Raw genomic sequence first — 27,407 nt, forward strand, 5'->3', positions numbered from 1 at the left:
ACAGATGCACCGTTGTTCGAGACGATGGAGCATCCCAGCATGCGGTGATGTGTACCAATCTGACCCACTCGATGGGCTCTTGTCGCGCGTCTAAGCCCTCTGGTTCTGAGGCCTGTATTTCGAGAAAGTCATCCGAGCGAGTGTTCGTAGCGCCACTGCGCCTAGCATCGGCGGCGTCTGCTGGTTCTTGACATGGATGATTGGTCAGTATATCTACCAAACCCAGAGGCCTGGGAGAATTCAAGAAGAGGGGTCGCCACACGGAAAACGTACCCGGATTGAAGAACTGCTCAAATACGAGGCACAATGGACTTATGAATAGCACTACGGCGGCAACTTGACCAAAGCTCCAGCTGTTCTCATCCTCGGGGCCTTCTGCTCGTACGAATAGCAGTTGCTTCAGACCCCATGAAGCCGTTATCACAACCCAAGCGACCTGTGAAGGACTTAGCAGTGTTCCGTACCCCCTAAAGGCGGCGAGGAGTGGGATGGAGGAGGCAGTTACTACACACCTCAACAAGAAATGAGCCGCACAGCTCCAAATACAAGCGCCCCAATATCCACGAGACAGCCAATGGACGAGCGATGGATAGCGTATACAAATGATGACCCATCACACGACGCAGGCCGAAGTTCTCCCCCTTGACTATAACGGCTAACTTCGATCGCAGGTTTGACCTATAAAACGAAGTCCAACGGGAGACTCCGCGGCTCATCTTCACTATTCTGATGATCAAGCCAAACACCAGCATAGACACTGAAAAGGTTGTGTCTGCGAGCGTTGCTATCTCAGGCACGCTTCCGTTTGAAAGTTTCGACTCATTGAATAAGCAGATTGCTCTATAATCGGTGAGTTTGATTCTGTCGGAGCTGTCCATCTTCACCTTGATTGGGGTGTTGATAAACATGGCCACGCTCAGCATTGTTACAACGCAGAAGATCAACACCAGTCTCCATATGAAGCGCTCTGGGTGATTTGCGTAGTATGTTCGGAGATGAGATAATGCTGCAAGGTGCGCCACGGATGAGAACCAGCTACGAATGTCACGTCATCTGCGTTGATGGCTCCGCATTACTTTCTTCTAATAAAATGCAGTAGGGAGGTTTACGCTGTGTAAACAACTATCATCCATTGATAGGCTGAAATGCGAGGTATTTCGTGGTAGCCGCTGATCAAGACCGCAAGCCCTGTGGCGATTTGGATGTCGCTCATCGCGAGTATACACTACCTCAACATCAGAACTGCATTGGAAGTACGCCATGTCGCCTTGTCCATCTGCAGAGATTATTGGGTAGCGAGTGACTGTCATACCTTATTGAATCCTCTTTCTATCGAGGAATCTTTTCGTTCATCCAAAAACCAAGTGAAACTGACACCGATGGTCGAAAGCGCCCATCTAACCCTGCGCAAAACTGCCACGTCGATAGCGTTTGGTCTGTCCTGGTTCTTCATGGCTTGCCCTTGCTTCCGAAGCGGATCAAGCTTTGGGTCAAAGACGAAGACATAGTAAATGATTAGAAGCAGAATCATCAGGCAAGCAGTTCCGACGAAGCCAATAGTCACCTGCTTATTTCATTAACTTGATAGAATTTTGAAGGAAGGTGAAGGGCCCGCTTACCCCTATCCCACTGATATCGGGGTCGGACATGTCAGTGGAGTCTGGGGGACTTTCGCAGTCTACTGACATGGCGGTTCCTTGACCGAAGCCTCTTGAATGATGGAAGAGCAGTTTTCACGTTGGAAATATGCATTTGACAGGGATGGTTGGCAACAGGAGAAAGATGCAGCGGTCGAGATTGCAAAACATGATTACCGTGGCTTAACTGAGACAGGTCTGCAAAACCACCCCCACCCGAATCAGCCGCACTAGAATGCAAGCTGACAGGCAAGATGATTAGAAAAGCAGGAATGTTGTACGATCGGGCTAATGGAATTTCGCGAGAATGTGTGAGACACGGACGGAAAAGGTTTTGCTATCCGGGCGGATACTTCTAGTTAAGGCGCGTGGGCGCATAACTACCTATGTTATGCGGGATACTCCATTTTACTTAAACACTTCTACTATTACTGTCGTCTCTATCGTCTCTATCGTCCCCGTTGCTCTTGTTCCTATCCCTGTCCCTGTTACTATCGTCGTCGTCGTTGTCGTCCCTATCGTTATCTATGCCTACTACCCACCTGAAGGGCAGAACTTGAGTAAAAGTGGGCTGGGAAGCGAGAGCGCTCTGTTGGGATATCTTCCTTTTCTTTTTGAACCAATCGCACTTATAAGGACCCTCAGAACTAATACGAGCGAGTTAGAGGAGCAGCATCTCGGCTGATTCAAGCAAGTCTCTCATGACAGCAACCACGTGGAATAAAGCTGATGTATGAAGAACTTGAAGGCCTTCACTAATGAAATCTTGCTCATTCATTTCCAATCGCAACGCAGATCTTCTCATTCCCTTCTAGTAACTCTTGTGGGCCATCAAGCCCAACACAGTAACTATCAACGTCGCTGACGTGACGCAGAAGCTTGCCACGCCCCAGCCGCCTGAGAAGTCCGACTTGACAAACCACCAAGTGAAGCCGAGGGCGGTGCTAACGATCATCATGAGTACTGTTATGACAACGGATATTGTTTTCCAGTGCCAATCCTCTTCAAAGTAGATCCCCCACCCTGTGACAGATCTACTAGCCTCACCAACAAGTTCATTATCTTTCTTCATCGGTATATAGCAAATGACCGATTTTTGACTTGAATGAAGACATCCTGGGTTTCTGAAGTGATGAAGAAGGTAGTTTCTTTCCATTACGAATGGTTCCGTTGGGGCTTGCGGGATGCAGCGGTAGTCTGAAACTGTGGATGGGTTTGGCCAACATCCACAACAAAAGACTGAACTTGAAGGACAGGTGCTAGTATGTCTTTTAAGGTTCTGAATGAAGCTACTGAAGTCCACGGGTATCTGCATCATTGCCAGGGTCAGAAGTTTGTGTGACTCAGAAAGAAAGGATTCAAATACCATGCAGTTCCCGATTCCAGTGACTGTCCTCAGTGATAGGCGAGAAGCCAGCTTTTTTTCTTCGTAAAATTTCTGTCTGAGAAATTTGAAGAGATCATTGTCATTCGCCAGCTCGGACTGCTCGACTCTAGCATGGTGCAAGACCTTGGCGCATCCTTTCCCTCCGCTCTGGAGGCTGAAGAGAAGGAATAGCTTGTTCTCTCGTGTGTTTGGCATGACTTGCGTATGGACGGGGCTTATTGTGGTTGGGTATTCATGCAGTGGAATACCAGGAGCAGTCCCCTGACCAGTCTTTAATGTATTAGCAGCAGTGTACAATTGTGTCATTGCCCAACTCATCGCACGAAACACCCAGGCCGTTACATGATTTTCTGGCTGCTGATCGTCATCCTGGGGCTCCGATCTGTCAAGAACGGCTCGCAGGCTTCGTAGTTGTCCGTCTTGTAAACCGTGGTAGTCGTCGTAAAGCCTTTGGCCACAGCCCTATAACCTATTTAGCATATTCTCTTGATAGTAAATATTGTTGATAAACAGCAAGAGAAGTCTTACGCATGTCCATCTGACTCTCTGGGCTCCAAATGGCACTAAGGGCTCCCACAGAATGTCAAACCACTGCGTAAGCCAACTTTCCACAATTTCTGGCAGAGTGCGATCAAAGACTATAAACTGTTGAGCTTCCGCCGGAGGAAGTCGTTGAGCATATCGGGGGACTTTCTCTTCGTGTTTATCTCCACGTTCTGTAAAGATATTCTTGAGATGCCGATGGTCTTCCTGTTTACCAGAGTTCCGAAGGTGATTAGTTCGGAGACTGGATTTCAGCGTCTGCATGTGTTCGCTTCTCAAGATGAAGTTCTCCAGCTCTGTGATTCTTTGAGAAGCTTCTCTCTCAAGTCGCTCTTGTTCCGCGGTGTTCATGCCAATTTGATCGTCGTCTCCAGCATCTGAATCCTCATTTGCTTCAGTATGATGAACCCGTGTAGTCTCCTTCGAGACTTCTTCTCTTTGCAACATGTTTGTGATTCTTCGACGTTGTTCCTCTGAGGACATTGGTGTTTTGTCAATATTCAATCGAAGGCCTGCGAATTCAAAATCGCAAGTTCTCCTTACTGAATCAGCAATGTACCGAGCATCACGTTCGATACGTCGCGAGCATGTTTGCTGTTCACGAGTTTCAGAATCGAGTCTCAACCCCCCTCCCATCACTCGCAATGCGCGTCGTAACTGTTTTGTCATCACCTCGCCTCCAACTCCGTCCGATTGTAGACCCATTCTGAAAATGTCTACAAGCTCTGGTTCTGCGTTGAACAAACTTGCAATTTTTTCACGGAGAGCTTGAACGTCAGGCTCTTAGATTGAAGACCGAGAGCTGATTCCCGCCTCATTGGAAAACAAGGCTTCAGCAACAGAGCCTTCTTGATCGGAATTTTCTTCGTCATCATCGTTCATAGCTCTGTTATGACTTGACGCAGCTATTTGAAGTTTATTCCTCAGTGAGTTCATGTGCTCGCTTTCAAGAATGAAAACTTTCAACTCCTGGATCTTCCAATTTAGTGCTTGGTCGGCCTCTGGATTAATCTTCTCATCATCGCCGGTGTCGGGGGACTCCTCAATGTCTGTCGTATACTCGATTTGACTGCCATGAGGGTGTTCAAACTGCTCGACAGACTGTCTATATGAAGAGGATGGACTTCTTTTCCACAAGCTCATGGGATGTTGGCGCTGATCGTCCGGCGACATCGGAACTTTCATTTGTTCAAGCTTGAGCTGGAGCGTTCTGAACTCGGGGTCGCATTCTCGTCTTACTGAATCAGTAATGAATTGTGCATCGAGTCCTATGCAACGAGCACAGAATTCTTGCTCAGGAGTCTTTGATTCGACTTTCAAAGCTTGCCCCATGTCTCTCAAACCACTGCGAAGGGCAATCGCCATCACAGTGGCCCCAGCAGCTTCTAGTGCAACAGCATTCTGGAAAATGTCCAAAATGACCCTATCCTCCACAAAAAGTGTTGCCACGACTTCACGAAAAGCCTGAGCCTCAGAATGCTGCATTGAGGGGCTAGGGGCTTCATTTTCTATCCCTGAAGTTGTTGAGGAGATTGGTGAGAGGACATCAGAATCGAGATCGCAATCGACATCGACATCGTGTGACTGATTGCCATGGTCCTCTTCTTCAGAGGTATGCGTCTGGCTTGGATTTGTGCGAGCTTCCCGGGACTCCTGGCCTAGACTGCTGCTTGTCGAGAAATCTGGCTCTTCAATGGACGTCTCCTCGTCGGACTTCAAAGAGATATTTGCTTTCACATAGGTCGATTTTGGTTCAACGGTGGCGGAGCTTGAGCCATCGAAAACCTTCGGTCGACCAATTTCTGGGTACCTCTGCTGAATATCATCGAAAATGTCGATGATGGTATTGAAATATATCCGCAGCCTATTATCGTTGTCGTCATCCTCACTAACACGTCCCGAAACCATGCCCACTAGATGCCCGAGCTCCTCGTCGAACAGAAAGGCGCTTCTTTTCTCGCGAGGTGTCAATCGCCCGTCTTTTGAATTGGGTTCTATCATGTCTTCGATGTACCACTCCTTGGTAGAGGATGCATTCTTTATTTCCAGAGACCCACGAATCACCTCGAGAGGGGTTTTGCAGACCCTGAAGAACTTAGCATTCGTGTCGTGGCGGCCGAAAACAACGTTTCTTAATGACGGCGACTGTGTCAAAATATCCGGTATTCGGCGTGATGAGTTTCCGGACTGTTGATACACATTGATATGAGACTGATTTTCTCTGAGCAAGGGAGGATAGGTGACTTCGCATAATGCCCAATTGCTTCCTCTGTATTCGCCAGTTTGGTCTGACTTGAGATCAGTCTCTTGTAAGCCTGACCAATAGCTGAAAACCCCGATCGTTTTCGGGGCGTCCTTTGGAGGACAGTCGATTGGTGCTGGATGGACCAACTTCGCTCCGACAGGTGCAGAGTTCCTGAATTTGACTCCGCGAAACAGGTGAGCCGGCACCAAAAAGTATCGCTTCCCTAAACACTCCAAGATGGGGCCCAAGGTTGCGACAATATTCCTTCCTTCAACGGCCACAGAGTCACCAATGACAGGATAGGCGTGAGGAGCGGAAGTCGCGACTTGCTGGAGATTGCAAAACGCACACCTGGAAGATTTACAGCTGAAACAGGATTCGATTGCAATGGGGATTGGCCCGAAACCACATTGACACTGGGAACAATTAGCATAAGATGACCATAAGAGGTGTAAAGGATATCACGAACACAGGACCACACAGTCACTGTTTTCCTTCTGGGTCCCATGGTAGGCCGGGAGAATACAAGTGGAAGTCTAATGATATGGCTAGCTTTTCGGTGAAAAGAGATTGCTTTTTGAGACACTGCAAAAGAAATTACTTGTAGAATGGATAGACTGCGAAGTATCCCGCGAGCGCAAGAGCCACGCCGTTTAGTTGGATGGTAGGTATGAGCGATGGGGGACCAGAGTCAGCTCAGCCTGATTTGCAACTGTGTGGCGCCTAAAGTCGGATCTAGTTTATCCGATCAAAATGATCATAGGCTCGGTACATCATCAGCTGGCCGTACCTCGGATAACTACGCGAAGCTGTAGCCCAATGGTTAATCAAAGGTTCTCGGTTGTTGATTGGAAGTTGGAGACAGAATGGAAATCGGCATAATGATGGAAAGCAGAGTATGGCGGCCAGTCACTTTCAGCAAGAGAAGTGAAATTGCGTTAAGTCCTCTTGTTTTTACTTTTGTCTCCCTGCTTGGCTACGCGCATATTTGCTACCAATACGAATGACGGGAGAGAGATAGGCGTTGACCTAGTACCGCATCATCATCAACCTTGTTGGCAACAGAAACCAAGAGGAGACTTCAGTCTATGAGACGAACGATCTTGAACTCACAGCCAAATTGCCTTAGAAACCCACATTTGACGTTCTCTCGATCTAAATTTCGGGTTTCATTCGGATCCTTGCCATTTATTGGACCGAGGACAATTAGAAGCCGAACCAAAGCAGGTCACAGGACGCTCAAGAGAAGCCAGTCAATAAGTCAGTGCGCATGAGCCATATTCATTTCTCATCTCTTCGCTATTTTCTCTTTGAATCATAAAGTAACATTATAATCGACATGCCGCGAGAAAATCATGCCTCGCTCGCTTTACGGTGCTTCTCCCGCACAGAGTTCGCGGAAGAGCTGATGCTAGCCTTGGACGATGAATGCCGCAGCGACCTCTCCGCCACGCTCTCGGCCCCGGACCCGCTGTCCGTCCGCGTAACGCTGCTCTCCCGGGCCAGTGGCGACGGTATGTCGGGGGTAACAGACCTCGATTCGATGTTGGGGCGCTTCGCCTTGGACATGGACCCGAGCTTCTTCCGCCTCTTGTCGGATGCGTTGGAACCCGTGCTGGCTTTCCTGCTGACAGTGCCGTCTCCGTCATCGCCGGGCATCGTCGCGACGGAGGGCGTGAGGCTGCGCGAGGAGCTCGTCGAGCTGCGGCGGTGCGCGCTGGTGGTGCTACTCCGGCGTCGGTGCTCGCGCTCGATGGCTGCGGCGCGGGGGTGGATCGTTGTCTTTTCGCTGCCGTGGCGGGACGGGGAGCCGGGGCGAAGGGTGTTGGCGCGGTCGACGCGGTGCCAGGGGAGCCACCAGAAGATGCCCCAGCGCTGCTTGGCTACCTGGCGATCGCGTGCGGCGAGCTTCTTCTGGATGAGGGCGCGGCGCTCGTTTTCCTTTTCCCAGTACTCTGTGCGGTAGATTTCCCAGTTCTCTCTAAATGTCGGCGTAAATGGCTTCGCGAGCATGAGAAGCTTAACGTAGTCGCCCCCTGGAGCGAGATCCTCCTCGTGGCCACCCTTCTCTTCGTCCTCGACCAGGATGGGTAGCGTGGGATGGTTGTCGGGGTTGAGGCTGAGCTCCTTTTCGACTTCGCGCAGGATGGACGGTTCGACATAGCGGTAAGAGGAGCTTGCGGTGTGGGAGAAGAGGCCGTAGGTCAGAAAGAAGCCAATGGTCGAGCCCATTTCGGCCCACCAAGGCCTGCGGATGATGACGAGCTTGCAGTTGAAGCCGCGCAGGCCGCGATTTGAGATGGGGAACCAGCGTCGCGGCCAGCGGATGCCGCGCTCCCATATGCCGGTAGCCCAGACGAGTATGGCGGTCATGACGCCTCCCATGAAGCAGATCTTCTCAAAGGTCTCGACGCCCCAGTAGACGGAGCCGCCAACGCCGCGGCCGTCCTCGCGCGGGGCAAAGAAGAGGGCGTAGCCGAAGCCGCATATCCAGGCGGTGAGCAGGGTGAAGAAGAATGTGTGGTGACGGCGGCGGGCGCGCAGCTCGAGATATTGCGCGCGAAGGGAGGCTTCGAGGATAAGGAGGTTCAGGTAGACCATGGACGGGGAGCTCGGGGTGTGGCTGAGCGGGTCGGTCGGCTTGTCAGAGTCTGGTTGTACGCCGGTGGTGCCGACGGGAGACTTGGATTCTTTGCCCGGAGGCGGAGCGCCTTTGACGATGGAGTCGACGTCGGCCATGGCTGCGGTATGAGTGCGTCCGAAAGGGGTGACTGGGTGTGGTTTTCCCCCTTCGGCGGTGGTGGTTGGGGTGCGGTGCGGCGGTCAAGAGGTTCGATCGGGACGGAATTGGAGGTTTTTGGAGGGGCCTGGACCTCGGCGGCAGGCGCGTCAACAGATGTACGCAGGCATGCGCGATGGTATATGCGCAGAAGATGTCGGATTGAGGTGCAGGTGCAGGAGGGAGCAACGACAAAAGCTGCAGCGCTGCACTGCCCTTGGAGTGGGAGGAGGAGGGAAGAATGTGCGGTGTCGAAGTTGGATGTTTCTGCCGGCGAGACAAGGGCGGAATTGGACGGCGGTGGTCAGATGTCAGACATTAGACGGTGGGCTGCCCGCCAGAGCTGCACCTGCCCTTTGGTGGGAGGCGGGTGAAAGTGGTCCTGGCGTCTTGGAGCGATAAGCGATATCGATAAGGATAAGGCACCCAGTTGTTGGGGGATGGATGCTAACACGATATTAATTGCTGAAGAAGTTGAGCAACGGCCAGGGGGGATCCGTTGTTGTCTGACTGGTCTTTAAGATTTGGACCAATTTAGACGCGAAAACGTCTCCATAGCTGTTGGTTAATTGATAACTGGCTTCAACTGGTGTAATTACGTGGCGTAAAATTAGGAGTTCGGTCTGTGTGGTTGCAGATTCAGGGACTGGAGGCAATGGTTCAGTGATTTCTTCTTTTGGAGGGGATCAGAGGGCTTGTGAAAAGACAATGCCCCTGGAACTTGACACGCCTACAATAGCCATGCCATAACACCAGTGTCTATCATTATCAAGTTCATGGAAGAGCTGATGCATTGAAACAATTCGATGGAAACAAGCTTCGTCCCTTCTCGAAAACCCAATGCGCTCGGGCTACTGCAGGCAGACTCTAACGGCTCCAAGTGTTGATGTCATGCATCGGCCAGTCCAGAATGCATCAAACCAGACCAGACAGTCATCTGCAGCGGTATTCTTTCCCCAAATACCATCCAGTGACGCATACTTGAGATTACGGCTTAGATATAATTCCCGTGCTTACGTCTCTCGACTCGGCTCAGTCAGGCAGCAAACAAAAGGCTTCATTCTGGAAGCTCCCCCCGGGACATCGGAGTGTTGGTGGCCTCTTACCGCCGATACGGCCCAATGCAGGTGACCGGCCCACATTCAGCCCGCCAAACTCCGAGTGCTAAGTCCATGAACCGCTCCGCAGCCCACCAATCCCGCCCGTTCACCCCTGTCGCCCCCAACTGCTCTCAACAAGCTTGTCGAATTACGGGCCCTCCCACTGTCAAACTGCCTCTTTGTTCCTGTCCAAGTCGGCGTCACCACCCGTCTGTCTCTGCCTCTGTCTCTGCACCCCCCTCCCCCTCCAACGGCCTAGCCCTCCGTTGGCAGCGTTTCCGAGATTTCTTCTCGATTTTCTCAATTGTTATCTGATCCTCCGCTCCGCCTGCACCCTACCACCCCCGGCTCTCCGCTGACTGATGAGTCGTCGCAAGTTTCAAAGGGCCCCCGACACTGCGCAAAATCCGTTTTCCGGACACGTACATCCGGCGTCCGCAGCCACACTGACACCAATCCCACGTGTATTGCGAGCCTTGCTGCTGCCACCGTAGCGTAGCTCGCACCTACCTGCCCTTGTTCTGTTGTCTTGCCCGTCATTCATCACGTATATAACACGCCCACCCCTCCCTTTCGCCACCCCCGTCCACCCGGTATGATACAGCAACAAACTGCCTCTGCTGTGGTGAACGGGTCGCGACTGAAGCTTGCTTCTTCCATAATCACCTCGTCCTCCTCCAGCGTCAAATCAACACCTGCCCCAAGCATACGCCCGTCCTCGGAAGACTCACTCCAACGCCGATACAGCCAGACAATGGCCGCCTCCGCCGCACCTGCGCGCCCCGATGCGCGAAGCCGTCCCGCCGGCACCTACTTCCCTCTGGGATACAAGGACGCCGTCTACGAATGGGTAAGGGCCCCTCAGAAGCATCGTGACACCTCACAACCCCTAGCAGACTAACATTCTTTCTCCTGCAGTGGTCCAGCGTCACACCCCAAATGGCCGAGCGCAACGTCCTGTCCCACATCCCCTACCTCAAAGACACTCTCGACTCGAACAAGCACGACCCCTTCGGCAAGCGCGTGTGGTCCTCCCAAATGGTCGAGCTCTCCGGCAAGAACCGCGCCCTCAACGAGTACTCCGTCGAGCGCGTCGGCGAAAAGGTCGACAACACCCTCGTCATCGTCCACGGCTACGGCGCCGGCCTCGGCTTCTTCTACAAAAACTTCGAGCCCCTCTCTCGCGCAAAAGGATGGAAGCTCTACGCCCTCGACATGCTCGGCATGGGCAACTCCACCCGCCCGCCCTTCAAGGTCCACGCCAAAGACCAGGCCGCCAAGACCGCAGAGGCCGAGGCCTGGTTCATCGACGCCCTCGAGGAGTGGCGCAAGAAGCGCGACATCGACAAGATGACCCTCATCGGCCACTCTCTCGGCGGCTACCTCTCCGTCGCCTACGCCCTCAAGTACCCCGGCCACATTAAGAAGCTCATCCTCGCCTCCCCCGTCGGCATCCCCGCCGACCCCTACGCCGTCAACGAGTCCATGCCCGAGCCCGAAGAGTCCACCCTCCAAAACGAGTTCACCCAGGACCAAAACGCCGTCACCACCGACGACCACAACTCCTCCACCGCCGCCGCCTCCCGCTTCAAGACCTCCACAAACTCCACCAACGCCCCGAAGCGGCCCCTGCCAGGCTGGCTCGTCTGGCTCTGGGACGCCAACGTCTCCCCCTTCAGCATCGTCCGCTTCACCGGCCCGCTCGGCCCGCGCTTCGTCTCCGGCTGGACCTCGCGCCGCTTCAACCACCTCCCCGCCGACGAGTCCAAGTCCCTGCACGACTACGCCTTCTCCATCTTCCGCCAGCGCGGCAGCGGCGAGTACGCCCTGCCCTACATCCTCGCCCCCGGCGCCTACGCCCGCAGCCCCATCATCAACAGGATAGACGGCGTCGGCCGCCAGGTCATCGAAAAGAACGGCGAGAAGATTCGCGAGACGGGCATCCCCGTCGTCTTCATGTACGGCGAGAACGACTGGATGGATGTCGCGGGCGGCCTCGAGGCCGAGGAGAAGCTGAAGCAGCGCCGCGCGCAGGCGCTGCTGACCGCCACCGACGAGGAGAAGGCCCGCGAGAACGGGTCCGCCAAGGTCAAGGTCATTTCCAAGGCGGGACACCACCTCTACCTCGACAACGCCGACGAGTTTAATGACTTCATTCGTAAAGAGATGGAAGACGTGGAGAAGAACAAACTATAGTCTCTTGAGTTCGTGTGTGATTATTACAGCGGGAAGAGTTTAAAATGGGGGAAGGTCTGGCAGATGCTTCACGGCGCCCGGCTGGAGTGTGGTGGCATTCTACACGGCGTTTTTTTTAATCTGTCTTTTTGCATTGCATGATAACTACGGTTTACGAGCCCAAGATGGCCGAAATGGAAATATCCAGTGGGAGCGTTTGGCTTGGTCCGCACTAGAGTCTCCTCATCGGATTCATATAGATTTTTAAATACAGTTCTGAATAGGAATTTCTCTCCATTGTACGCTGAAAACTTTGCCACTGAGCGACTGACGGAATCCTTTTGCTGATCCGGCTGTGTTCCGGTAGTGCCCGGATCTGCACCGGGCCTAGTTGGTCCCACATCTTTACCCCAACTCCCGAGCCGCGGTAACTGCCTCGGCCGCGTTCCGACGACATGCCCATCTGCGAGGTAGGGATTCAAGTCGCTAATTGGCAAACCAAAGCAGAAGTACAGAGAAATGTACATGTCACGTCGATTCGAAATACTAGAAAATAACAAAGGAGGGCAACTCTCAACGGCACCCAATTCGTTCCCACCTTTCCACACGGAGCAATGCTACCCGGAAATCGTCAGCGAGCAGCCATTGGCGCGAAACCATGAATACCGTTTAATGAGCTATCGAGATCTGCCACGGCAATTCAGCATATCGGAGTGCTGGCGTTTAAGTGAGATTGGACAGCCAAAAGCCGGAAAGGTGGTACTAGGCCGGTTTGGGGTTCCTCATCAATCGCCCTGCCACTTCTCTCGGCTACTCACTACGTGCCCTCGCTGTTCCTGATGTATTCCGAACCGAATCATGCGGTTCCGAAGTCCTCGAACATGTCAGGTTGCTTTCAGTTCAGCTGGCACCATGGGGGTATGGCGTCGCGTGGCAAAGCAAGCAAGCCAAAATGATTAATTTGAGGTAGCTGCACCCATTTGGTTCATTACGCTGTATGGCCGAGTTCCGTTCTCAGCCAGAGGCCTAGCTTTATATACCGCGTGTTGTTTAAACCTGATCCTATAGTTCTTCGTGTGATGAACTACCTGCGCAGTGCCTCAAATAGTATGAATAGTATTCAATTAACTTTGAGAAACTCCCCGCGGCAATCGACCCTCGTGTTGCAGGCATTAGATGGCAATGAACAGTCAAAAAAGCGATATGCTTACTCAATCCTGTCTCGTCATTTGCCTGCCCCCATCCTCGCGATCCTTATTTCTTTGAATCGTCCACTGTCAATCTTCGTTCTTCCTTGCGTGTTCTAACTTCGAATAAGTTCAAAGTAGTCGGCTATCATGTGTAAATTTCGTTGTTCTGCGGAGTGGAGACGACGTCTCACGACTTCGCGCGGGGCAGCCAGATGAGTACGATTAAGTCCGCAACATTCGCATGACACAATCCCTACATCACATTCGCGTCGCGGTGTCAAATACAGCTTCAGCTCAAAACAGTAGCCTTAAATACATCATCCGTTTCTCAATTCAGTCATCACCGGCTCAGAGTAGCCACGACGAGTTGCTTGAATACCCATCTTTCAATCTGCCATGAGAAATTATACACCACACATTGTCTCGCTCGTTCATTGATATTCATACGGTCAGGGCCAAACAGACAAATGCATGAGCGGGGGGGTGCTAGCTCATCTTCTCTAATCAGTCTCTGTTGCGTTTCCGCCGGGGACAGTTCGTTTCCTAGCACCGTTTCTCCTGGCGTATTCTCAGGTATATTCAACTCAGCCTTGTTACGGTTGTTTAGTGTTCGTTTGAAGGCGCAATTGGAGGCAACATGCCTCACAACGAGTACTTTGAAGCGATAGGTTTTGAGAAGACAATCTGCCAAAGAAGTCTCGATTCTGTTGTGCCGACAACAAAGTCTCCAGGGAATCTAAAGTATGTAGTACGTCTTGGATGCGCCAACTGTGTCCCCTGCTTGCCTTGAGGCGGGGCGTAGGAATGCCCGACGGACCGGGAAAGATGCACCAAAGCGACGCGCTATCTTGGGTCGTGGTATAATTAGTGGTGATGCGTGGCTACAGTTACATCTTGACCAGCAAAATGATCCTCCACTAGGCCCTGTTCGCTGAGCTTGAGTCTAAGGGTTTATGCTGGGAAAACAGTATCAGCAAACTCCAGGAGAAATGCAGCGATACTTGACCACGACAATCTTGCGGGGAACTTCTCGTCAATCCCAGTCATCTTTGTCTGTGTAGTATTATTGCGGGGAATAACACAACCGAGACGACTGGAGTCTGAGTTCCGTGTGTGAACATCCGTCAAATACGGAGCAGGCTCCTCTCATCAAGCGAGCTCTCATAATCAGCAAACTTGTTCCTAGCTTTTCATTGACCGTAACAGGGTAGGTACATCGACTACATAATTGCCCTGCAGACAAAAATACCAAGGAATTCATGCTTCATTGTATTTGGTTGGTCTCCCGGACTTGCACTCGTATGGTTCGTTCTAAGCCTTGAGGATTTGCAGCCTCCAGCATGGGCACGCGCAAGAACCCTGTCAGTAAATATATAAGAGAATTAATGCAGCATAGGATGGTTCTTCAGCACCATTACACCCAGTTAGGCTTCATTGAGTTCGTTGGACTTAGCAGTGAGACTCATCGACGCAATGTATCGATGGCTCGCCTTTGCGGCTGCTCCGTAAGCATTGCGTCAAGCTTCAGCTCTCGGCACTTCTGAGTGGTGATTGTTTGTTGGTAATAAAAGCCGGAAGACAATGACGTGAGTTCAAATCAAACTCTCATCACGCCAGCGAGCCATCTCTACGTGAACTTGCCAAATTTAGGTCTTAGCTTCACGATTCAAGATCTGCACATTGAGCACACGCAAAGCTCGAGCCATTCGTGTCGTTAAACTTATGAAATCTCACGGAAGAAATGCTTTTATAGGTTGAAACATTGAAATATCACACTGCCGAGACCCGGTGGGAGTAACCGTGAGTTCGTTTGCCCGTGGGAATAGCTTCTATCGTCATTATTTGAGTAACAGAATGAGCAATGCTATCTGGACAGTGTACTCTATAATTCCAATCGCAGTACACTTGGTACTTAGATAAAGACGAAAGTAGTAGAGAAACGATACCTACGAACGACGACGACGACGACGATAGTAGAGGACGATATTCAACGAAGTTGATTGATAGCAAGAAGAGATAAAGACAACATATAGTGACAACAGAGACGATATACGGATTACAGGGTAGGTGGTGGACACTGCTCAGCTAGTAAGACCTAACGGAGGCTTATGAACAGGAATATAATTTAATATAGATAAGTTTCTTTTCGTGAGAGATTCCGATCATTCTGCTTAGACATCCACGCCATTTCATCATTGTTTGAGGAGGTGGAAGCAAAGGTATCGCATTCCTAAAGTATTCACACTTTTGAAGAGGAAACTTCAATTGCAGATCAACTGAAGGATCTCAACGGTCTCCTTTGGCTGGCGTCGCATTATTTGCCAATGAATACTTAAAGTAGGGTCCCAAATTTAAAGACGATCAACGACGAGCAATACAATCCGCTTTCGTGAGAATTGACTCTTCGAGTGCGTGTGCTTAGTCCCCTTTCCGGAGCTTCTGAATTTCGTGAAAACGTGCAGATCAGCACAAATTTATCGCCTATCTTATGCGAAGAGTTCCCGCCCTCAATGCTACGCATGCACAAAATGACTGTTTTCTTTTAATTTCGTATGTCCTCATAGACAAACAATGCAAAAAGTCTCCAAAATCAATTACTTAGTGCGTGGAGTTTGCACCCGGTCGGTATCGTACCTTGATATCGACAGGCTTCAAGGCTCAGACAGATCCCAAATTCCTTGTTAAAGAGGCTATTCTTGAGGGAATAAACCAGAGACAGAAACAGAGAAGTTTGTGCTGCGTTCCAGATGTATCGATCAGGACTCAATGGTTGTGGATTTGGGAGACACTCGAGTGACTCTGCAAAGTGTTTAGCGTTTTTGCAGCTGGCCTCATTCTCCTGCTCATACGGAGAAAGACCAGGTAGTGATATGTCCGACCACTTCTTATATGGAGTGGTGCTCGGACAGAATTGACGTTTCGAGGCGTAGTTTATCATCGTTCAAACAGTGAGGGAGGTATAAAAGCTAGCAACAATCAAGGCCGATTACCAAAACCCACAAATTTGACCTCTTAGCTTGTCGCAATTTCTTCCAAACAACGCTGCTATGACACTGGGCTGGGATGACTTCGGTTGGCTGCAAAGTCGTAAAAGCCTAGCTGTTTGCCGCTTTCTGGTCATTGTCGTTGGCACATCATTACTATCGACTTCGTGCTTATACAGGAGTCAAGTGTTGTCGGATGATTTGATGACGGGCAGAACATAGTGGCATGTAGGCAAGTAAGCCGTCAAATGAGAAAACTGTTCTACGCACTAGAAGCGATTTGTGTCTATGGGAATCTCAAAGTACAAGAAACTTCAAATACATAGAGGGGCTTCGAAGAGGTCGACGTCCATAACCACTACTTGTTTGGCGATGGCTCGACGCTCATGAGGTTCAATCACCCAATTTCTAATACTTCCTTTCGTTCACCAAGTCACGTTTGTTTCCTCGACGTTCCGCATCAGTGATCCCTTGTCAACAAAGTCACATGAAGAACACCCACAAAGGCGCCATCCCCATTTGGAAGTCCTCGCGGGGCTCACTGAGCAGCATGCCTCTGCCTTTCGTTGTCCTCATGGTCGACTCGACGACCAGATGCCCCGTCATCCCAAGTCCCCCTCCTCACGTGTTAGCCTCCACGCGACGCGTTTTCCCTCAGCAGACCCAGCTGCCTCCCAAAACAGACTTCGATCCGATTTTCGTGCCTCAACAAAATTTTCTTCCAAAGGTAAACGCGGTGATTCGGTCGTGGGTCATTTAGTTGTATAAGAGAATCCTTTCGCTTCCCGCACGATCACTGCCCCGGCTCGCCATCACCATCAGTTTCAATTTTTCCTCGCTTCAAAAATACCTTGGAGTCACTCGACTCACGGCTCGGATACATTCACGAACAATCCGACTCATCTCTCTCTGCTTCAAATCGCCGGCCCCTCTGATTCACATCCAACATCTCCCCAAACATCACCGACAAACACCCCTTGCAAGTCGTCACAATGACTCACTTTGCCTTCGAAAATGGCATGATGGGGATTGACGAGCTCCGAAGCCTCTGTGCCAGTGCCTGGGACAAGCCTCAAGCCGACGGCTTCCCTAACAGCTATGAAGACGACGGCTCGCATCTGTTCAACGATGCCAACACCTACTTCAGACCCCCTCAAGCACCAGCCAGTCCTCCCATGGAATATTCTGACTTCGCATCCTTTTACAACAATGGCGACACGAGTGTCTTGGACCAGTTCAACCAACTGCCCGCCTCGATGATCAACCAGGAGCTCACCCTTCCCACCTTCGAGCACAATGCTCCCCCCCAACACCAAGCTTCCCTCCAGGACCATGGCCCTCAACATGACGCTCCCCCTCAGCATCCCACTGACTGGGCCACCACGGAGCAGCACGACGGCTTCACCCCAATCACCCGCTCGACCACTCCCGAGCTCCCTTTCACAGCCAACCTCTCATCCATCAACACCAACGGCGCGTACATCGTACCCGGCGGCTTCGCCTCCAAGCTCGCCTCCGCTCTCCCCATCCCCTCCACCGTTCCCGCCGCCGAGCGCGCCGCCCGCGAGGCCGCCATGCTCGCCATCCTCTCCTCCCACAAGCCGCACCCCCTCCCACCCCCCTCGCCCACCATCAAGCGCCTCATCCACCCCGACCCCTTCCGCACGACGCACAAGATCCGCCACGGGCCCTCCAAGATCTTCATCGCGCCCGTCTCGCCCAAGCCCGCCTTCGAGCCCTGGCTCGACGCCGCCTCCATGCCCGAGGGCCCCGAGCGCGACGCCGCCATGGCGCGCAACGACGCCATCGCCGAGGCCAAGAACGACTTCGAGCGGAAGCGCAACAACACCGCCGCCACCCGCTCCCGCGACCGCAAGCTGCGCGCCGTCACGCACCGCGCCGAGGCCATCTTCGCCCTGCAGTCGGAGGCTGAGTTCTGGAAGGCCCGGGCCGTGGGGCTCGGCGCCGGTGTAGGCGACTGGGAGGGGCTTGACGAGAATGTGAAGCGCGAGATGGTGGCGGACCACCGCTGGGATGCGCTTGATTTCAGCAACGACGCGACTGAGGAGGAGAAGCGGTTGGCGAAGCAGGCCAAGGTGGCGGATGCGGCGGCGAGATCGAGGAAGGCCGCTGCTCGCAAGAAGAACGGGAAGGGTGTTAAGAGAAAGGCGAAGGACATGGAAGAGTGATCATGCGGCTTTCTCACTTGTTTCAAGGACGCTTGGGTTTTTCGGGCGGTGGCTTCTTCTTGAGATACCCTAGGTTTCTCTGCTTTGACATGGTTTGAATCAGTTTGCGAAAAAGGGTCAAGGATTGTTAATTTACATGTAGATGTCACGAAAAGTTTGGAGTCTTGCTGGGCTTGCTGGGCTTGCTGGGCTTGCTGGGTTTATCAGGGTTTCATATTTATCAATTCGAAGGTTGTTAGTACCGCAGTTGCCCACGTCCCACGCGATACAACACTATCTCGGCGATTGAAGGCAGACCAAGATGTAGACGTTGGGCCGTGCCGTGAAAATCCTTGGAAAAAAAATTTGTTGACCTATACCCAGCCTCGTTTGTGCTCGCCATGTGCTTCCGATAATGTGAAATCAAACATTTCTTATTAGCTAATAAGAGCCAGTGGTATCACTATCAAAATTCATCAAACACCCAGAGAGCCTTTTTTCCTTGACCCTTACTCTGACGACTGCCCTTTACATAGTCGAGGGGCATCCCTGTACCAGATCCTTTCTGAACCTCAAAACTCCAGTCATTACCCAGTTTCCAGCGTCCCCAAGTCGCGAATCATCAATCGCGATCCATTGTCATGCTTTCAGCTGAAAGCCATCTCCCTTCATTCGGAAGGCAATCGTCTACTCCGAGTTCGACGACCGAGAAGGCTGCTTCCCCTCCGCCTTGAGACTCAAGCTTCCCATCTCAGCGCCGTGGCCCGTCGAGATGCCGTAGCAGTCGGGGTCCGCGAGACATCCCTTGACGAAGTAGAAGAGGACGACAATCATCATGACCCTGCCGCTCGTTAGCATTGCCCTCAACCGGAAGAGAGCGAGAATGAAGACTTGCCAGTTCACAGCACCAACGCCCGCCGCCGCCGCCATACTCGCCCCGTACCGCGTCTCCTCCGTCGTGGGCCCAAAGCACGTGCTTCCAATACACGTGTTCCCCAGGAATAGCGACGCGATGCTCGCCGACCACGCCCACCCAGAAAGCCAGAAGAGCACGTTAACGCCGTACGCGATCAGCAGCGCCAGGCGGAAGTAGAACTGCGGCGCGAAGCGCTCGAGGGCCATGGCGCCGCCCAGGATGAGGAGAGTGAAGAGGGACTGTCATGCATGGTCAGCCAAATTGTCTTCGCGTCGTTCGCGATTGCCATGCGGAAAAACAGGAAAAGGGAATCGCAAACTACAATCAGCAATGATTGAGAAGGCGAAAAAACATACCACAAAGAGCATGAAGCCCGGCGGACCGGCATAGCTCGCCTGCCCGCCCAGCAGCGACAGGTTGTAAGCGCAGGCGGCGAGCACAGCCAGCGACAGCACCATGACGGCGACGCGTAGGATGGAGAAGAAGGTGGGCGTCGGCGGGACGCCCTTGCCCATGAGGCCTCGAATGTTTGCGCCGGCCATTCTTATTTCTGTCTAAATTCGTCGTGTGCTATTAAAAAGAGAGTCTCTTCTGTCGTCGTCGATATCGATCGAGATAGCTCTGGTGGTAAGGTCCAAATAGGTATTAAAATCGTTCTCGTCCCTCACAACTCAAAAGAGGTCAGGCAACATGAAGAGACAACAAGTCAGTTAGACGACAGCATGCGCGCGCGCAACTCGCCCTTGGGGAACCTCCGTTCCTTATACCTCACCATCTCCTTCAAACACACATCGCCCCTAGTCCGTGCTACCCGGGGACCTGCATAAACAACAACCCCCAGAAATAAGAGATCCAAACGCCTTGTCTGCGCCACAAAAAAAGAAAGAAGCAACAACCCGCCCAGACGCATATCCCCTTTTTGCTCCTTCCTTCCTTCCCTCAACCTCATGCCTCATGCTCCCCCCCACAGTTCACCACTCTAAAGCCAGAAATCCATGCAGCCCCGGGAACGACGGTTGATCGACAGGGCCAGACAAAAAGGGATGCATCACTGCATAAAGCACTTTAAATTCAACAAGCTGCAGAGACATGCCTCTTCTCGCAGTCGATTGGCCAGCACCGCTCGGCAGTGCACACGAAGGGCCCCACTCCGCCGGGGCCCCGTCGATCACCCAGCACCCGGACCCTCATTGGACAGAGCCGGCAACCGGCCGCGAGCCTCCCACTAGCAAGCAAGAACCAGCTGGCTGGCTGGCTGGCCCAATTTTCGACCAGTTTCAGATAATTCACCAACAATACCGTTCCCAACCAGGGGGCTTTCACTCCTGCCAGGAAGCCTCAATGCGCGCAAAAGTCTGTTCGTTCGTCGTCGTCGATCCACGTCGACTCATGTATGGATTCGTATGCATGGCCCCTATTTTTAAACACTTCGGTTGAACAATGGCATATCGCAACCCGGCACCCACTCATCGTCGTCCCTCCCCTCCATGGCACTGACAGGCGAGTCTGGTATGAACACATCACAGCAACATGAGACGACCTCCATCCTCCAGCACAAGAGAAGCCCAGAAAAAAAAAAACGAAACATCGAGAAACACCACCAAGAAACGAAAATACCACGAGGATCGCGTGCCAAAACACAACATGTGCGAAAAAACGCCAGCCCAGCCGCCCTCCTCCCCGTCAAGACATTACCTCATCCCTTGAATGGCTCGACGCGCGCACGCCCAAGCTCCTCCCTGTCTGTCTGGTACCTGGCTCCAAGGCGTCAAGAGTCGACGCAACCTGCAGTTCTGTGACGACACAGCCCCTCCCCTGACCCCCTCCATCTGACTCTCGCCTACCCCTGATTACCTAACTCTACCGTCCTTATCACGTCCTCTGTCCCCAGATCAACCGAAGAACACAGACAGCCAAGGCCGTCGTCACCAGTAAATCCCATCATCGTAAGAATATCAGCGTTCAAAAAAAGCCTAATCGCAGCATAACATAGTCTTCCCGTGACCATGAAAAAACCGAAGCAGAGTTCACCGATCCAGCCTGTCCTGCCCTCCCTTACAACCTCACGCCAATCATGTCCCCCGCATACGAACCCCTCCACCCCGTTCATCCCATTTCATCAGACGCAGGAATGGCAGATCGTACTTCTCCCATGCTAAGACCGGGATTACGTTGCATAGCACCCATCCAGATCGTCGCTTCGCCCGAACAGGTGGGCGCTGACATGAGCAGATAACGATAAGCTTGAGAGCCGAGTGCCCCGCGCCGTGTCGTGACAACGCAAGGGTGACATTGCAATGTCGAGATGTTCACCTGTTAGTTTGAACGGAACTTTGTGTGGATTTGATACAGATTCTATTGTGGCATTGAGGAACTAGCAGTCTATCGCATTGCGCCGTTCCCTTCTTGTGCATTACTCGTCAATTCATCCGACGATGATGATAGCGATGACACTCCTCCCAAAGTGTCCCCGCGATCTTTACTCCCTGGCTTGTATGATTTCAAAACACGATCGAAGCGAACATGACAAGATCTCTTGCCTGCCTATATCCCATAAAACTCGAAATGCACTATACAGTCTATCGCCTTTTAAAAGTTTGCGACGGCGACAGCAATCGCTTGCGACTCCGAGTGTGAAATGGAGACGCTAATGTCCTTCATACCGACCTTCTTGGCGGCAGCAGCGGCATCACCGTGAAGCTGTGACAATGTTAGCCAGATGCATCATTCATATCATATGGGATTAGCTTACCTTGACAACCGGGGCACCCGACTCGTCCTTCGCAATCTCAATGTCCTTCAACGGCGCACCGGCACCCTTGCTGGAGACACCAAGAGACTTGAAGACGGCCTCCTTCGCACTCCACCGGCCGGCGAATGAGCTCTGGGGGCTGGGTGCCGATTGGCAGTACTGGATCTCTCCCGCAGTGAAGTTGCGCTCGATGAACGTCTCGTTCTCGATGTTGATGGCAGTGATGTCCTCAACGTCAACGCCGACGTTGCTGCTCTTGGACGCCACCTTCTTGGCCAGGGCCTCCATCATGTCCTGAGTGGCCTTGGAAGCCGTGGGTGACACGGTCTTCTCAGAAGCCTTCATGAAGTTGGAGGGGTAAGAGATGGTAGAGGTCTTCTTGTCCTCAGTGACGCGAGCGTCGGGGTTGAGCAAGACCTTGCTGAGCTGCTCGTCCGTGTACGGGGCGTTGGACTTGGCGACGAACAGAGTGTTGTTGATGAGGCCGTTGTGGAAGAAGCGGTAGGCCTTCTTCTGACGGGCCTGGACCTTGGCGGAGTACTCGTCGTACGTCTTCTCGTCAAGGGTAGCGAAGAGGTACTTGGGGTGAACACCGATAGCCTGGGCACCCTTCTGTCCGAAACCGAAAGAGGTGACAGAGAAGGCCTTGATACCGTCGGTCTGAATGCTGTGGCTGGGGTAAACGATCATGTCGAACTGCTCCATGACGGGGTCGACGTTGTCGGCGTTGCGGTTACCCGGGACCAAGCCAGTGTTGAGAACCTGCAAGCAGCCGTTCATCATCCATGCACCAGCAGCACCCTTGGGGTGACCGGTGAGGTACTTCTGGAAGATACCCATGACGGCGTTACCCTTCTTGCGGCCAAGGTGCTTGAGCTGCTGGCAGATGACTGAAGACTCGTTCTTGTCGTTGGCCTTGGTCGAGGTTCCGTGGAAGGAAGCGACGGCAAGGTCGTCGATAGTAAGACCCCAGGTGGCGAGGGCACCGCGCAGAGGAGCGATCTCGGGGTTGTTCTTCCAGAAGTTGTTGCCCAGGCTGCGGAGGACCTCCTTCTCTTGACGGTCGGCCTCCTTCTTGATGTGCTCGGCACGGTTGTGGGCGTACTCCTTCTCGTTGAACTCGGAGCCCTGGGCCTTCATAGCCTCAACCTCGTCGTAGAGGTACTCGAGCTCAGACTCCTGCCACTGCTTGATCTGCTTCTTGCGAAGGGTGATCTGGCGGCGGCGGTAGTTAATGTCGAGCAGAGGCGAAGGGAACTTGCCGGCGTGCTCACGGGCAGTCGTGAGGACACCCTGGCCAGGAGCAGGGACGGAGCGGCCAATCTTGTCGGTGGCGGTGGTAGTCAGAGCCAGGATACCGTGGATAGGCATGCCCATGTCAAGGGCAAGCTTGGCAGTCATGAGCAGCTGGACACCGCAACCCTGGGACTCCATGAAGCCGTTACGGGTGGTGGTGGTGGGACGAGACATCTCGGCCGGGGTGCGGCCGTGAGCAAGCTCGTCGACGGCGTTGCTAGTGGCCTTCATGTTGGCGAACTCGTAAGAGCCCTCCTCACCGAAGTCATCGAACCCACCGACGAATACGACGCGAGCCTTACCCTCCATAATGGTCTCGTAACCAATGTCGACGGACTCGACGGCAGTGGCGCAAGCACCGACAGGGGTCTTGATGGGACCGGAGGAAGAGATCAACAACATGTTAACCCAGGCGGCCATGGTGTTGATGAAAGACTCCTGGAGAATGTCGTTCTGGACGGGCTTGTCCAGGAAGCGGTCTCTGTGCATGCCGCGGAGAGCGCCAGCACCACCCATACCGGAACCGATGCAGTTACCGACCTCGGAGACGTGGACGTACTTGTAGAACTCGTACGGGTCGGTGATACCGGCGGACAGGAGAGTCTCGGCAACGGAGACGAGGACGAAGAGGGTGACGGGATCGACCTGAGAGACAATGTCCTCGGGGATACCGTATCTCTTGGCGTCCCAACCAGTGGGGATCTGGCCGGCAACGAGTCTGTCGAAGCGGAGTGCCTTGGGGATCCAGAGAGCGGCACCCTTGCGCATGCGAACAGTGTACTCGCCGGACTCGGGGATCTCAAAGATCTCAACCTTGTCACCGTGCTGGCGCTTGAACTCCTCGGCGGTCTCCTTGGAGGCCTCGAAGGGCTCGAGGTCCTCCTCGATGACAACCTCGTGGAGGAGCTCCTTCTGGTTGGGGTCGTAGCCGCCGAACAGCTCAGGCTCGATCAGACGGATACCAGAGTGCTCCAGAATGAACTTCTCGTACTTCTGCTTGATGTCCTTGTCGTCGACGGGCTCGCCAGTCTTGGCGTCAACCCAGCCGGAGTAAGGAGCAGGCTTGCCCTTGATGGGGCCGTTGTGGTTCTTGATCAGGCCCATGATCCAGGCCATCTCAATGCATCCCTCAAGAGAGAACTCGCCGTGAGCCTCCATCTCCCAACGGGTGCGAGAGTTACCCCAAGGACCGACTTCAGCGAAACCAGTAACGACGACAACCTTCTCGAGGTCGACCATACCCTTGAGGCGGTCGTTGAGAGGGGCGATCTCGTCGTCCCAGTCGGGAAGGGTGGGGAAGTCGAACTTGATGTTGGCACGGGGCTCGATAGTCTTCTTCTTGTACAGAGCCTCGGAGTTGGGGCCGTTGACGACCTTGTCCTCGATAGAGTTCTCCTTGGTAACGGCGCGGCGGACCTCGCTGGTGTCCATGATGTCCTTGCGGAGCTTAGACATGGTCTGGTTGAGGTCAGGGATGAACTGAAGACCGCCGTTCAGGTCAGCGAAGACGGGCTCGCTCTGGCAAAGGTCGACAATGGCAGGCGACATGAGGCCGAGCAGGTTGAAGGCCATCTCCTGCTGGGAGAAGGTGCGGACGCCGAAAGCTTCGACACCCTCAGCGACGACGTTGTTCGCGCTCATGAGACCAGTACCACGGGTCCAGCCGATGACGGCACCGCAGATGGTGAGGTAGTGGCCCCAGTCCTCGGAGTGCCATCTGTTGAACAGGGTCTCCAGGGCAAGCTTAGACTCGGAGTAGAGACCATCGTTACCGAAGGTACCGTGGTTGGGGGAAAGAGGAAGGACAACCTGGGCGGGGCGAGTCTCGTAGCCACGCTCAGACTTCTGGGTCTTGACGCTACCGAGGATGCGGAGGAGGTTGGTCAACATGATGCGGTGAGCAAGCTCAGAGCGGGAGTCAATGGTGTCGATCTGGCGACCGTTCTCGGGAATGGCAGCGAAGGGGACAATGAAGTCCAGATCCCAGCCAAGGCCGTTCTTGGTGTCGTAGATGTACTCAATGAGAGCCTCGCAGTCCTGCTTGGAGCCTTGGTTGAAGGGAACAACGACAAGCTGGGAGCCACGGGCACCGAAGCGAGTGTACATGGACTGGTAGTACTCGGTGACCTCACGGGAGAAGCGGGAGGTAGTGACGACAACCTTGGCACCACCGCTGATGAGACCCTGGAGGACCTCAGCACCGATGGAGCCGGCTCCGGCACCGGTCATGAGAGCGTGCTTGCCAGCGAAGCTGACACCGTCCTTGGCAGCCTCCTCAAGGGACTGGAGGTAGTGGCCGGTGAGCTTCTTGCTGTAGTCCCAGCCGTGAAGGCTCTTGCGCTTGAGGTGCAAGAAAGGAATGGTCTCAACCTTGCCCTTGGGGCCGGTAGCAGGCTTGTCCTTCTTGGAGGGGCTGCTCTCATCGGGAATGATCTGGTTCTCGTTCATCGCCAAAGACCGCAGGACATCGCCGTAGAGGTTCTTGATCTCGAGCTGAGATGACTTGGAAACCTTGTGCTGCTCCTTGATGAGCTTGTAGATGCGGCGGAGATCGTTCTGGACCTTGGTGCGGTTGCCGTACTCGGAGATCTTGCCACCCTCAGCCATCTGCTGGACGTAGTGCTCCAGCTTGCGGCAGCTGGCGCGCGGGACCTCCTGGTAGTTGAGGTTGCCGCGGGCGTCAACAGTGGTCTGGGGTCCAGTGGGGACGGCAACGTCCTTGTAGACGGGGTTGGCGTGGAGGACCTCCTTGCAGTTCTCAATGAGCTGCTCACCGAGCTCCTTGGCGAGCTTGTAGGTCTCACCACGCTCGGCGGGGCAGTTGTCAATGTGGTACTGCATGAACTCAATAAGAGTGGGGTTGGCGCGGTTCATGATGCGCAGGCACTGGCTGACAATCTCACGGTCAACAGCCTTGAGGCGGCCGAAGATGATGTCGAAGTACATGTTGAGAGCATCCTGGCGCGCCCAGTTCCAGGAAGAGTCGTAGGAACGAGCCTTGAGGGAGCTGAAGACGGGGGCAATACCAGCGGCGTAGAACTCGCCGTGCTCAGCAGTCCAAAGGTCCAGCTGGGCCTGGAGGAGCTTCTCAGACTCCTGGGAGTTGATGTAGGCCTTGTCACCTGCACGGAGATCCAGCTTGAGGTATCTGGCGAGGAGCTCGAGCTGCTGCTTGAACAGAGCACGCTGGTCCTTGGTGAGGGCGTCGATGGCAGCGGGGGTCCATCATCATGCCACCACCAGAGCCGCCGGCGGGGCCAGCAGCGGTAGTAGTGGTCAGGCTGATGCCGGCGCTGGTGGCGTACTTGTTGGTGACATCGTCGAGGAAAGCCTTGGCGTCAGCCTCGGAACCGAGACGAGCAGCGGGCTCCATCGTGATAGCCAGCAGCAGGGTGCCATCCTGTCTGCCAGAGCCCAATCCCCATCTCGTCTCGAGGTATTTTCTCGCAGCGGTGATGTTGAAGCCACCAGGCATCTTAGAGGAGATCAGGCGGGCAATAAGAGCCTGGGACTGCTTGCCGAGCTGGCCGTCGAACGTGGCCTGCATCGAGGCACCAAGCTCGTCAAGAGGGGTATCTTCAGGCTTCTCGGGGGTCGAGCCGAATTCCTTGCCAAGGTCACCGAGAATTTCGTTCTGGAGGGTGGACTTGCCTGGAATCACGCAGTTAGCCAAATGTTAGGTTTAGCGGTGAGCTGAGCTACTTACCACCAACAAGGTCCTTGATGGCCTTGCTCAAAGGCACCTCAGCGAGGGGCTTCTTGAGCTTCTGAGCGATCAAAGATCGCAGAATGTCGATGGCCTGGACAGGCGCATCAGCAACTGCAGCGGCCGGGCCAGCGCTAGGCGCAGGAGCGGCGGCGGCAGGGGCAGCAGCAGCAGCGGGAGCCGAGGCGGCGGGAGCAGCGGCGGCAGCGCTAGAAGAGGCCGCAGCCGGCTCGGGTTCCTCCTCAATGGGGTCGGCCTCGTAGTAAATCTCCTTTGCGTCCTTGTTGTAGCACAGGATCTGACGCTGGACGGACTTGGCGGCATCGTAAGCTTCGTACTTTGAGGCGAGGGTGCGCTTGGCCATCACACCGAGGGTGTCAGCGGGACCGATTTCGACCACCCTCTCGGCGGTCTTCTCGGCGAGGAAAACATCTTGGGTCTCAATCCACCTGACGGGAGAGGCGAACTGGTAAGCAAGGAGCTCGACAAGGAGCGTGTGGGCAAGCTCTTGCTCGACTTCGGGACGCAT

At 53.7% G+C, this 27,407-nt stretch overlaps 5 protein-coding genes across 5 annotated transcripts; 2 read left to right on the forward strand and 3 right to left on the reverse strand.

Annotated features, from left to right (window-relative positions):
- Nucleotides 1-7,165: 7,165 nt before the first annotated feature.
- On the reverse strand, nucleotides 7,166-8,551 carry spo7 (Sporulation-specific protein spo7; the record flags this gene model as incomplete). The annotated part of the gene is made up of 1 exon (XM_037323507.1): nucleotides 7,166-8,551. One exon carries the CDS (start codon nucleotides 8,549-8,551, stop codon nucleotides 7,166-7,168), a length of 1,386 nt encoding a protein of 461 aa, XP_037177528.1.
- Nucleotides 8,552-10,445: 1,894 nt separating this feature from the next.
- On the forward strand, nucleotides 10,446-11,887 carry CGCA056_v008260 (putative cardiolipin-specific deacylase; the record flags this gene model as incomplete). Its single annotated transcript, XM_037323508.1, has 2 exons — nucleotides 10,446-10,541; nucleotides 10,610-11,887. 2 exons carry the CDS (start codon nucleotides 10,446-10,448, stop codon nucleotides 11,885-11,887), a joined length of 1,374 nt encoding a protein of 457 aa, XP_037178562.1.
- Nucleotides 11,888-17,059: 5,172 nt separating this feature from the next.
- CGCA056_v008261 (uncharacterized protein) lies at nucleotides 17,060-18,229 on the forward strand (the record flags this gene model as incomplete). The annotated part of the gene is made up of 1 exon (XM_037323509.1): nucleotides 17,060-18,229. The coding sequence occupies one exon, from the start codon at nucleotides 17,060-17,062 to the stop codon at nucleotides 18,227-18,229; it is 1,170 nt and encodes a 389-aa protein (XP_037178561.1).
- A 666-nt stretch (nucleotides 18,230-18,895) lies between these two features.
- On the reverse strand, nucleotides 18,896-19,666 carry CGCA056_v008262 (uncharacterized protein; the record flags this gene model as incomplete). The annotated part of the gene is made up of 2 exons (XM_037323510.1): nucleotides 18,896-19,363; nucleotides 19,481-19,666. 2 exons carry the CDS (start codon nucleotides 19,664-19,666, stop codon nucleotides 18,896-18,898), a joined length of 654 nt encoding a protein of 217 aa, XP_037178559.1.
- A 2,047-nt stretch (nucleotides 19,667-21,713) lies between these two features.
- On the reverse strand, nucleotides 21,714-27,407 carry FAS2 (Fatty acid synthase subunit alpha; the record flags this gene model as incomplete). Its single annotated transcript, XM_037323511.1, has 4 exons — nucleotides 21,714-21,824; nucleotides 21,877-26,320; nucleotides 26,358-26,823; nucleotides 26,879-27,407. The coding sequence occupies 4 exons, from the start codon at nucleotides 27,405-27,407 to the stop codon at nucleotides 21,714-21,716; spliced, it is 5,550 nt and encodes a 1,849-aa protein (XP_037178557.1).

The sequence above is a fragment of the Colletotrichum aenigma genome, assembly GCF_013390185.1.
Source record: "Colletotrichum aenigma strain Cg56 chromosome Unknown KSG_Cg56_contig05, whole genome shotgun sequence".
Lineage (NCBI taxonomy): Eukaryota > Fungi > Ascomycota > Sordariomycetes > Glomerellales > Glomerellaceae > Colletotrichum > Colletotrichum aenigma.